This window comes from Hypanus sabinus, chromosome 11 (assembly GCF_030144855.1).
Source record: "Hypanus sabinus isolate sHypSab1 chromosome 11, sHypSab1.hap1, whole genome shotgun sequence".
Lineage (NCBI taxonomy): Eukaryota > Metazoa > Chordata > Chondrichthyes > Myliobatiformes > Dasyatidae > Hypanus > Hypanus sabinus.
In genome coordinates, this window is record NC_082716.1 from 43,080,364 (window position 1) to 43,093,372 (window position 13,009).

The 13,009-nt window shown below is 42.1% G+C and overlaps 1 protein-coding gene across 5 annotated transcripts in view; it reads right to left on the reverse strand.

Annotated features, from left to right (window-relative positions):
- armh1 (armadillo like helical domain containing 1) overlaps positions 1-13,009 on the reverse strand; it is a 69,861-nt gene that overhangs the window by 34,103 nt on the left and 22,749 nt on the right. For 3 of the 5 annotated variants that reach the window (XM_059984226.1, XM_059984224.1, XM_059984223.1), the window contains exons 1-3: positions 12,845-12,970; positions 10,857-11,073; positions 7,993-8,061 (exon numbers count right to left, since the gene is read on the reverse strand). In XM_059984226.1, coding sequence (XP_059840209.1) covers positions 7,993-8,061; positions 10,857-11,073; positions 12,845-12,926 — 368 coding nt within the window. In that variant the 5' untranslated portion in view covers positions 12,927-12,970. Of the gene's footprint in view, positions 1-7,992; positions 8,062-10,856; positions 11,074-12,844; positions 12,971-13,009 lie in introns of those variants that run through there. The other 2 variants (XM_059984225.1, XM_059984227.1) reach the window with 1 other exon arrangement.

Below are 13,009 nucleotides of genomic sequence, written 5' to 3' on the forward strand. Positions count from 1 at the left end.
GAGGCCACCAAGAGACCTATGACAATTCTGGAGCAGTTACAAACTTCAGTGGCTGACAAGGGAGAAACAGCGCATACAACTGTTCCCCAGGTGCTTCACCAGTCACAGCTTTATGGGAGAGTGGCAAAGAGAAAGCTACTGTTGAGAAAAACTCACATGAAATCTTGGCTGGAGTTTCCCAGAAGGCATGTGGGAGACTCTGAATTCAGCTGGAAGAAGGTTCTATGGTCTGATGAAAATAAAATTGAACTTTTTGGCCATCAGACTAAACTCTGTGTTTTGTGTAAACCAAACACTGCATATCATCAAAAACACACCATCTCTACCATGAAGCACGGTAGTGGCTGCATCATGCCGTGGGGTCACTGCAGCAGGCCCTGGAAAGCTTGTGAAGATAGAGGGTGAAATGAATGCAGAAAAATAGGGGAGGATCTATTATGCAATCAATTGTGTTTAATAATTGTAATAAATTTAGACCAGTTTGTAGAAATTTGATTTCACTTTGACATGAAAGAGTCTTTTTCTGTTGATCAGTGTCAAAAAAGCTAAATTAAATCCACTGTGATTCAATGTTGTAAAACAATAAAACATGAAAACTTTCCAGGTGGGAAGTGAATACCTCACGATAGCTGGCAGATGATAGGTGAACATGGATGGGGGGGGGGGAGAGGAGGTTCAAGGACTGGAGAAGAAAGAATCTGCTAGGAGAAGAGTGGACCAGAGGAGAAATGGAATGAGGAGGGGACCCAGGGGAAGTGTAATGCTGATGAGAAGAGGTAAAAGTACAGTGTGGGGAATGGGGGGGGGGAAATAATTCTTTTACAGACAGAGAAAATGATATTCATGCCATCAGGTTGGAGGCTACCCAGGTGGAATACAAGGAGTTGCTCCTCCAGCAAAAGTGTGGCCTGACCTTGGCACAAGAAGGGGCCAAGGACCGACGTCTCAGAATGGGAATAGGAATCAGAATTATAATGTCTAGCCGCTGGGAAGTCCATTTGTGGAGAATGGTGCAAAGGTGCTCGATGAAGCAGACTCCCAGTTTACCACGGGTCTCACCAGTGTAGAAGAGGCTGCATCGGGAGCACCGGACACCACAGACAGATGGAATGTTGCCTCACCTGAAAGGACTCTCTGGGGCCCTGAATGAAGGTGAGGAGGTGGTCAACAGGCAGGTGTAGCACTTAACAACTTTCAGGGATGTGCCCGGAGGGGGATTAATGGGGGGGGGGGGGGGATGAATGGACAAGGGAATCGCAGAGGGAGTAATTCCTGGGAAAGCAGGGGGTGGTGGGGAGAAGGTGAAGTTTAGTGGTAGGATCCCTTTGGAGATGGTGAAAGCTGCAAAGGATAATGTGTTGGATGTGGAGGGGGTGGGGTGGTAGAGCAACTGAATCCGTATGAAGGCAGTGGGAAGATGGGGTGAGCGTGGATAAGCGGGAAACGGAAGAGGGCAGTATGAAGGCAGTAGGAAGATGGGGTGAGCGTGGATAAGCGGGAAACGGAAGAGGGCAGTATGAAGGCAGTGGGAAGATGGGGTGAGCGTGGATAAGCGGGAAACGGAAGAGGGCAGTAGGAGGATGGGGTGAGCGTGGATAAGCGGGAAACGGAAGAGGGCAGTATGAAGGCAGTAGGAAGATGGGGTGAGCGTGGATAAGCGGGAAACGGAAGAGGGCAGTAGGAGGATGGGGTGAGCGTGGATAAGCGGGAAATGGAAGAGGGCAGTATGAAGGCAGTGGGAAGACGGGGTGAGCGTGGATAAACGGGAAACGGAAGAGAACAGTATGAAGGCAGTAGGAAGACGGGGTGAGCGTGGATAAACGGGAAACGGAAGAGGGCAGTAGGAGGATGGGGTGAGCGTGGATAAGTGGGCAATGGAAGAGGGCAGTAGGAGGATGGGGTGAGCGTGGATAAACAGGAAATGGAAGAGGGCAGTAGGAGGATGGGGTGAGCGTGGATAAACAGGAAATGGAAGAGGGCAGTAGGAGGATGGGGTGAGCGTGGATAAACAGGAAATGGAAGAGGGCAGTAGGAGGATGGGGTGAGCGTGGATAAGTGGGCAATGGAAGAGGGCAGTAGGAGGATGGGGTGAGCGTGGATAAGCGGGAAACGGAAGAGGGCAGTAGGAGGATGGGGTGAGCGTGGATAAGTGGGAAACGGAAGAGGGCAGTAGGAGGATGGGGTGAGCGTGGATAAACAGGAAATGGAAGAGGGCAGTATCAATAAAAGATGGAGGGAAACCCGTCCTGAGGACATCTCCAATGTCCTGGAATGGAAAGCCACAGAGCTAAAGAAACTGAGAAATGGAAATAGCATTTTGACAAAAGGTGGGGTGGGAAGAGGTATAGTCAAGATAAATGTGGGAATCAGTAGGTTTATAAAAGTTGTCAGTTGACAGTTTATCTCCGGAGATGGATAAAGAGAGATTGAGAAAGCAGAGAGAGGTGTCAGAAATGGACCGAGTGAATTTATGGACAGGGTGGAGGCAAAGTTGATAAAACTGACGAGCTCAGCATGGGTGCATGAAGAAGCCTCAATGCAGTTGTCACTGTCGTGGAGGAAGAGTTGGGAGCACAAATGGGGAAGGCTTCAAACATTGACTGTTCTATTTAAGTAATGACAAGCATTTTATAGAATAAAAAGTAATCCAATATACCAAATTATATAAACATCAGCAGGCAACATGTAATCCTATAAGTAGCCATATTTTTAAAAAGTAGGTTTTCACAAGTGTTTTGAAACATTCCACAGTATTAGCCTGGCATATGTCAGTCAGTAGAATATTCCAGATTTTTGGTGCATAAGAGCAAAAAGTCACATCACCAGCTTTCGGTTCTGGAAACAGAAAGTAAACTTGTATTTGCAGATTTAAGATTACAATAAGGAATGTAAGGTGATCGACCACCAAAATATAAGGAGGGGCTGGATTATTCAGAGCCATATATACAATTAGGAGTATTTAAAAATTGATCCTAAAGGACACAGACAGTCAGTGTAATGATGTCAAAAATGGTGATATGTGCTTAGACAGAAATTTCTGTTTTGGTTAAGATTTTTGCTGCTGCATTTTGAACAAACTGCAGCTGATTGAGAAAGCAGGCGGATGAATTGAATATGCAGATAGTTATTAATGAATATGATATAATTGGGATCACAGAGACATGGCTCCAGGGTGACCAAGGATGGGAGCTCAACATCCAGGGATATTCAATATTCAGGAGGGATAGACAGGAAAGAAAAGGAGGTGGGGTAGCATTGCTGGTTAGAGAGGAGATTAACGCAATAGAAAGGAAGGACATTAGCCTGGAGGATGTGGAATCGAAATGGGTAGAGCTGCATAACACTAAGGGGCAGAAAACGCTGGTGGGAGTTGTGTACTGGCCACCTAACAGTAGTAGTGAGGTTGGGGATGGCATTAAACAGGAAATTAGAAATGCGTGCAATAAAGGAACAGTAGTTATAATGGGTGACTTCAATCTACATATAGATTGGGTGAACCAAATTGGTAAGGGTGCTGAGGAAGAGGATTTATTGGAATGTATGCGGGATGGTTTTCTGAACCAACATGTTGAGGAACCAACTAGAGAGCAGGCCATTCTAGATTGGGTATTGAGTAATGAGGAAGGGTTAGTTAGCAATCTTGTCGTGCGAGGCCCTTTGGGTAAGAGTGACCGTAATATGGTGGAATTCTTCATTAAGATGGAGAGTGACATAGTTAATTCAGAAACAAAGGTTCTGAACTTAAAGAAGGGTAACTTTGAAGGTATAAGACGTGAATTAGCTAAGATAGACTGGCAAATGATACTTAAAGGGTTGACGGTGGATATGCAATGGCATTTAAAGATCGCATGGATGAACTACAACAATTGTTCATCCCAGTTTGGCAAAAGAATAAACCAGGGAAGGTAGTGCACCTGTGGCTGACAAGGGAAATTAGGGATAGTATCAAGTCCAAAGAAGAAACATATAAATTAGCAAATAAAAAAGCAGCACACCTGAGGACTGGGAGAAATTCAGAGATGAGCAGAGGAGGACAAAGGGCTTAATTAGGAAAGGGAAAAAAGATTATGAGAGAAAGCTGGCAGGGAATATAAAAACTGACTGTAAACGCTTTTATAGATAAGTGAAAAGAAAAAGATTGGTCAAGACAAATGTAGGTCCTTTACAGTCAGAAACAGGTGAATTAATCATAGGGAACAAAGAAATGGCAGACCAATTGAATAACTACTTTGGTTCTGTCTTCACTAAGGAGGACATAAATAATCTTCCGGAAATAGTAAGGGACCCAGGGTCTAGTGAGATGGAGGAACTGAGGGAAATACATGTTAGTAGGGAAATGGTGTTAGGTAAATTGAAGGGATTAAAGGCAGATAAACCCCCAGGGCCAGATGGTTTGCATCCCAGAGTGCTTAAGGAAGTATCCCAAGAAATAATGGATGCAGTAGTGATAATTTATCAAAACTCCTTAAATTCTGGATTAGTTCCTGAGGATTGGAGGGTGGCTAACGTAATCCCACTTTTTAAAAAAGGAGGGAGAGAGAAACCGGGGAATTATAGACCGGTTAGTCTGACATCGGTGGTGGTGAAAATGCTAGAGTCAGTTATCAAAGATGTGATAACAGCTCATTTGGAAAGAGGTGAAATCGTCAGACAAAGTCAGCATGGATTTGTGAAAGGAAAATCATGTCTGACAAATCAAGAATGACAAATGAAGAATTTTTTGAAGATGTAACTAGTAGAGTGGATAGGGGAGAGCCAGTAGATGTGGTATATTTAGATTTCAAAAGGCTTTTGACAAGGTCCCACACAGGAGATTAGTGTGCAAACTTAAAGCACGCGGTATTGGGGGTATGATATTGATGTGGATAGAGAATTGGTTGGCAGACAGGAAGCAAAGAGTGGGAGTAAATGGGACCTTTTCAGAACGGCAGGCAGTGACTAGTGGGGTACCGTAAGGCTCAGTGCTGGGACCCCAGTTGTTTATAATATATATTAATGATTTAGATGAGGGAATTAAATGCAGCATCTCCAAGTTTGCGGATGACACAAAGCTGGGCGGCGGTGTTAGCTGTGAGGAAGATGCTAAGAGGATGCAGGGTGACTTGGATAGGTTAGGTGAGTGGGCAAATTCATGGCAGATGCAATTTAATGTGGATAAATGTGAGGTTATCCATTTTGGTTGCAAGAACAGGAAAACAGATTATTATCTGAATGGTGGCCGATTAGGAAAAGGGGAGATGCAACGAGACCTGGGTGTCATTGTACACCAGTCATTGAAGGTGGGCATGCAGGTACAGCAGGCGGTGAAAAAGGCAAATGGTATGTTGGCATTCATAGCAAAAGGATTTGAGTACAGGAGCAGGGAGGTTCTACTGCAGTTGTACAAGGCCTTGGTAAGACCACACCTAGAATATTGTGTGCAATTTTGGTCCCCTAATCTGAGGAAAGACATTCTTGCCATAGAGGGAGTGCAGAGAAGGTTCACCAGATTGATTCCTGGGATGGCAGAATTTCATATGAAGAAAGACTGGATCGACTAGGCTTATACTCACTGGAATTTAGAAGATTGAGGGGGGATCTTATTGAAACATATAAAATTCTAAAGGGATTGGACAGGCTAGATGCAGGAAGATTGTTTCCAATGTTGGGGAAGTCCAGAAGGAGGGGTCACAGTTTAAGGATAAAGGGGAAACCTTTTAGGACTGAGATGAGGAAAAACTTCTTCACACAGAGAGTGGTGGATCTGTGGAATTCTCTGCCACAGGAAACAGTTGAGGCCAGTTCATTGGCTAGATATGGCCCTTGTGGCTAAAGGGATCAGGGGGTATGGAGAGAAAGCAGGTACAGGGTTCTGAGTTGGATGATCAGCCATGATCATACTGAGTGGCGGTGCAGGCTGGAAGGGCCGAATGGCCTACTCCTGCACCTATTTTCTATGTTTCTATGATTTATATCTTTCTTAGTCAGTCCAGAAAAGAGTGCATTACAGTAGACTAATCGGCTAAAAACAAAAGCATGTATCAATTCTTTCTGCATCTTGGTGTACATGAAATAGAATGCAGTCTTAATAACATGGGTAATATGTGATTTGAAATTTAGTTCAGAGTCAATAACATCATCTAAATTCTTTACTTCTGACTTGATTTGTAATCATGTTTATTTTTAAGATTCACGCTTTTAGCATTAGCATTCATTTTGAGGGGGCCGGAATCCAAGAGCAAGGATGTAATGCTGAGGCTTTATAAGGCATTGGTCAGACCGCACTGGGGAGCAGCTTTGGACGCCTGATCCAAGATAAGATGTGCTGGCATTGGAGAGGGTCATTCTGGGAATGAAAGGTTAACATATGAGGAGCATTTGATGGCTGTGAGCCTATCCTTACTGATGTTTTGAAGGAGGAGAGAGTATCTCGTTGAAAGCTGACAAACATTGAAAGGCCTAGATAGAGTGGATGTGGAGAGTATGTGTCCTGCAGTGGGTGAATCCAGGACCAAAGGTCCCAGACTCAGAATAGAGAGACATGCACTGAGGAATTTCATCAGCCAGAGGGTGGTGAACCTGCGTAATTCAAAGGCCAGGTCACTGAGTATACTTAAGGAGAAGGTTGATAGGTTCTTGATTAGTCAGGGGACCAAAGATTATGGGGAGAATGCAGAACAATGGGATTGAGAGGGATAATAAATCAGCCATGATGGAATTGCAGAGGAGACTCGATTGGGCTGAATGGCCTAATTCTTCACCAATATCTTATAGTCTTAAAGATCAAACTTCATAATCTCCAACAACTCCAATGTGATGTTAACATTAAATGCATCTTCCTTTCCTCAGGAATCTGTTCTTCCCCTAAATACTCTGGTCCCTAATTCCCTTATTACAACACTTCCTCATACATCCACGTAGCTTTCTCACTTTTCTTCGTTAGGAAAAGTTATACAGGTGAAGCATTAACTTACTTATTGTATTTCAAATTTAGCAAGTTGCATTTGGTGCTCATGATATGGTCTCCTCTACAACGGAGGAAGTTAAAGGTATATTAAGTAGCCACTTTGGGGACATCACCATCCAGTCTGCAAAGGTGACCCATTTTTTGCCTGTTGCTTTAATTCTCCATCCACTGCCACACTAGACTCTCTGTCTTGGGGCTCCCACACCATTCGAAGAGGGCTAAATGTATGCTCAAAGAACAGCACAGTGTCCTTTGATCAGCATAGGAGCTTGGATTCGAGTGTTTCTGATGATCAGCCTTTCCTGTCTTGTACTTCACATTTCCAGCAGTTTTGTTTTCCTCTTCAGACATTTCAAATGTCAATTGCCAGTTCCTACTTACATATCATCCTCCAGACATTGCTTCACTGTACTAATTCAGCACTGCCACAATCAGGTGTCATTCAATACATGCTTCCATCTTCCCATGTTTCTGTCTGCTGTCTATCATTTATCCACAAAAGCGTTCAACTGCTTCAGTTTTATTTTATTTCTAAATTATCCCACTTCTCATGAAATGTCACCAAATTGAAATACTACTTCCTCCATAGATGCTGACTGACCTGTTAAACATTTCTGGAATATTCAGATTTCAAGTATCTATAGTATTCTGCTATTAAATTACAAAAATGGGTTATAATTTAACAATGAAAGTAGATAGAACCATCTTAACATTGACTCTATAGATGAAGAGTTGCAATAATTATTGTTCAATTTACAAGAATTAGAACCATTTTGAAGATGTTGTACCAAGACTCTGGAAGCTGCAAATTTGATTAATAATTGTTCTGAATTCTCAGAAGTTGTACTTACTATACGTGCAGAAGCTTGGGGGCACACCTTTCTGTAAATGTGGAAAACCTGTGAAATGGGAGTTCTTACCACCAAGCAGCAGCTCAAGATAGTCTTCATGGTTCTTAAACTCTGGGGTTTTCCTTGCCCATACAAAGCAACCAGACATATTCATATAATTAATTTTTAAATTGCTATAATTAAATTAATACTTACCCACTTGCTGCTGATAAAAATATACCAATGGCCTGTAATTGCTCTGTTACACAGGTACCAACCATGTAACTGTTTAAAGATGTTAAGAAAATACTTATTGTTCTTTAACTTTATGACATACAGGACATTACTTCCATTCACACAAACACATAAAATACATAATGTATATGAACAAAATTATCTTAGTTAACTCAGAAAAATTAAAACTATTACTAAACATAATTATTGCCATTAAACAAGTCATTTTACTGATGAAGACACTCTAATTTATGTACTCAAGCCTTCCCAACACAAAGTGGGAAAGAAAGCAAAACAAAATGACAGGTAGAAGAATCTCTCATAGTAACTATTTCTCACAGTTCACAATGCCTGACCAGATTCTTCTCACTCCATTGCTCAAAATTAAAGTAATTTATTAATTTTTAAATCGACAACATAATGGGAAAATTGGAGTGTAAGATTTAAAAAAAAGATTAATTACGCAAGTTGGTACCAATGACTAGGATTGGTGCTGGACCTTTGTTGTCGACCGATGCAGAAGTGGGATGACATAAAGATTGAACGAGTTGTTGGTGGTAGGTAGTCATAGGTTGGAGAGAGTTATCATGTTTTGGTGAAATGGACTGAAAAACAGCAGACAGAGCTAAACCCAGACAAATGTGAGGTGAACAATTTTGGGAGCATAAATGAGACTAAGACATACACTATGAATGGTAGGGTCCTAGAGTGTAATGAGGAAAAAAGTGAGAACAAGTCCTGAGATCCTTGAAAATGGCAGCACAGATAGACAGTGTGGTTATGAATGTGTACTAGCCTTAGTTAGTTGGGATATCAGAAGAGAGATATCATACATCATCTTTATAGACCTTGCCAAATGGATTCCTGTGTGCAGTTCAGAACACTAATGGTTAGAAATGCTGCGTGACTTTCTGAGTTCTTCCAGTGTTACACCGGATCTGCAGAATCTCTCAAGTTTAAGGTTTAGAAATGATACAACAGAACTGGGGAGGATGCAGAGGAGATCAACAAGGAAGTATATAAAATTGTGATGGGCATAGACAGGGTAGAATGCAGGGAAAGCCATCTTCATATCAGAAGCAGATAAAACTAGAGGACATATAGTAGGTTTGGGGGAGATGGAGATGGAGGAAACACAGTAGCAATGGATTTTGTATTTCAAACCCTGGACCAAGTTGGGTTACATTCTCCTCTGTTTCTGTCACCACCATAAACTCTGGAATTTCCCTACACTCCACTAATATTCCACAATTCAAGACATACAATGCTATCAAATTTCATAATCAGCCTCCTGATACTATGGCATCCTCCAGCTCTGTCCAAAGGCCTCAAAATTAAATGTTTCTCTCTGAATTCAGATTCCTTTTGCTGACCTCATAGCATTTCTATAATAATTTACAGTTCTACAAGAATTCAGGTTCCTCTTGTGCATTCCCTTCCAGCATACCATCACTCATCCTGTTCACTTGGCTCAATGTTCAAGAATTCACAGCCCAAACCATATCACCTCACTACTTCCTTTAGCAATCTCTTACAAAGACTAACACTTTGACCGTTTATGGACACCCAACCTTATTTGCAGACCGTCTATCTGCTTACTACGAAATTACACAGCGCTGGAGTAGTCCATTCATCCTTTTCTGACCCTTTGAAGGAACTCTACAATCATACTGTTATATCTGCTCTTCACCCAGAGCCCTATTAACCATAGAATGATTACAGCAATTGTAAAATTACAGGATGGTCCATCCACCTCTCGTCAGACCCCGAATGCATCTCATGGTCAAAAAGACGGAAACTGGCCCTCACAATCTACCTCATTATGACCTTATCATTTACCTGCACTGCACATTCATTTTATTCTGCATTCTTGTTGTTTTACCATGTTCTATTTCGGAGCACAGTGTGATGAATTTATCTCTATGCACTGCATCTTGATACACATGACAACAATAAATCAGTATCAGTACCAAAGGAGGAAAAGTCAATTAGCTCTTGTCCATGCTTGCTCTCTAAGTAGCTCCCTAGTTCTACACCCAGCCTTTTCTCTGTAGTATTGCAAATTTTGCATCACCGTATATCTACCCAGTTAGTTTTTGAAAGACACTGTCGGACAATCCTGCACCAAGTCTACAGGCAGTGCATTGACATGCTCAGTAAAATGCTTCCCCTATACCACTAATGATTTTCTTCACTTACCTACCTTAACCACAAAGCTAAAAGGAGCCAGCTCTTACTGTCCTCTCTGACCAGACACCTCATTATTTTAGATATGTGTAGCAAATCCTTAACCTTTTCTCCTAAGGGAAGCAGCCTGTCTCACTGATCTATCCTGTCAATGATTGTGTGAGATCTCAGGACCCTCTCTCACAGTCTCACATCTTTCCTATAACGTGCCAACCAGAAAATGAACACAACACTCAGCTGAGGCCAGTGTTTAAAATCAAATAGCATAGATTCCTAAGATTTTCTTTGGTTTCTGCTGAAAATTTACTTTTAAATATGCCTGCACGAACTTTTAGGAAGTGATGTGGTATGTCTGGAAACAGAGGCTATATATTAAAAAAAGTTAAAATATGGAACAAAAATATAAAGACTCATTCACACGAGATTCCACAGATGCCAAACAATTCAGAGCAACAAGCACAAAATACTGGAGGAATTCAACATCGGGCTCCACTGGAGAGGAATAAACACCCGACATCTTGGGCGAGTCCCTTCAGCAGGATTTACGCTTTTGCTTCTGATTTTAAATTTCATTGATTAATTCCAAACAATTAAGTGTCAACAATTAAATATTCCCTTGGCAAGACAGTTATCAAATCTCGGTTTAAAGGAAAGGATACGTTATTCTGAGCCATGCCGTCAACCTAGTGAGAAATAAACTAGCTCCTTCAGCAAATTGTAACTCCAGCTCTGGACTCGTTTTACCTCTACTCGTATTTATAAAATCATTCAGTATATGTTGTCGGGTAGCTTTGGAGCCATGGTCCCAGTTCCGCAAAAACTCCATAAATTTGAAAATTTCTACTTGCTCTTTTGATGAGGCCATTTTCCAAGCAGCTGGGGGGGGGGGGGGAGATGAGGAGAAGGGTATTTTAAATTCACACGTGCATAACCCAGAAAACTATAGCTTAAAATCAAAGGAGAAAAGAGTAATCCGTTTTGCTAGTTAACAGAATCTGAAAGTTCTGCGATAACAGCGACAGATCGGAGCTAAAATACTTTTTCTTTTGGGCTACCTGTCTGGAAGCTGCAGTACCGCCACCTACTGAAGTGGTGCCATGACGGGGGATCCTCCCAAACTTGCTTTAATTAAAAAGTTCACACCAGGGTCCTACACGACTTAAACTGCCCCTACCTCGGGTCCCAGCATATCTTGCAAACTAGGCACTCCAGATCTATCCAATCATTGCCTAAACAGCTTCCCACATTCCAAAGAATATCTGTGGCACAGCATGTTCCATCAACTCTGGGACTTTACAGAAGTCACACACCTAGTCGCACGATTGCCAACAAACGCTGAAGTGGAGGCAAACCCGTACGACCAAACCCTAGTCTCACCAACCACACATTTCCCTCCCCAAGGGCGCCTCCCTATTCCGCTCTTATACCACTATTTCCACCATTTCCCAATCCCAGCCAACCCAATACAAAAAAATTGTCTTCATACTTTCCCATATTAACTATAATATCTACCTCAGACTTAGTAGGTGCCCGTTTTGCTATAACATTTGCCTTTTCATTGTCCGATACACCCACAGACTCAAGTACCTAGCAAAACTGTACTACTATTCCCGCCATCTACAGAATTTATAGATTATAATACACTTTCACCAACAGATCAGGTCTTAAACGCTTCGATTCCAAATTCTGCAGTATCGAGGCAACTTTGTTTGGCTTAACTTTTTTCAACCCTTTGCAGACTAATGATAATGCCCATAAATTTTACTGTATAGACAGACAACCCATCCGTCAGCCTTTCCCACTGCCCACCTCAATATTCAACAGGAGGATGTTCAAACTACTGAAACTAATAGATAATTGATCTTGATTTTCCCAGCCCCGCCCTGCCCCACCTCCACCCGGCTCTAGCTAAAGTCGTTGAAGGACAGAAGTTTAACCTGAATTAGTAACACGGCAATTCCCTAAATAAAAAAATACAAATCTGAACAAAAACAGTAGAGATTATTTGCTATTTTGCCGATGATTACATTTGCTGTTTTGACGAAGACCGATGCACGGACCGTTCAGTATACTGTACTACTGTTCTCCGCACCTGGAGAGCGGCGATTCTCCCTGCTGTTATCTCAGGGTCACTGGTACGCACAGAATCAGCAAAAACAGCATCTTTATGCATGAACAATAGAGCAATAAACTTGGTTGGGGGGGTGGTTAGATTGGCTAGCAGAGGAAAGAAAAACTAACACCTCAAGATCTAGGCAGAAAGAATGTCTCTTGTTCGGAACATGAAGAGCAACAGCAGTAAATCCTCAGACGCCCCCCCCCCCCCCCCACCACCACACACACACACACACACACTTATGGTCACTTAAATGTGCACAAACGATGCTATGGGCAGATCATTGACTTATGTTTGAATATGTTTAAATGATCAATCCTCTCTTCCCAATATTTATGTAAAAAAGTGTAGTACAGTACATAAAATTGTTTACTATGAGTAATTTCGCTTGAATACCATGCCATGTTAACACTGAAAACGAGAGGGACTAATGAACTAAATACAAATAAAATCCTGAAACAACTCAACACAATTCTCATGTGAGTTAGCGTCGTTCCCGATATTAAGCAACTGTTTCGAGAAAACGTTTACCTGACTCAGAAGCTGATAATTTTAAAAAGATGGTTATTTTATTTCCGCAATTCCGTTGATAGGGAAAAGTGCAAGCGACCATGGAGATGGACAGGCACTTGTATTAACCAATGGCTGCAGGACGTTAGAGGGCTGGGCTGGAATAAACCAATCAGCTGAGGGGGG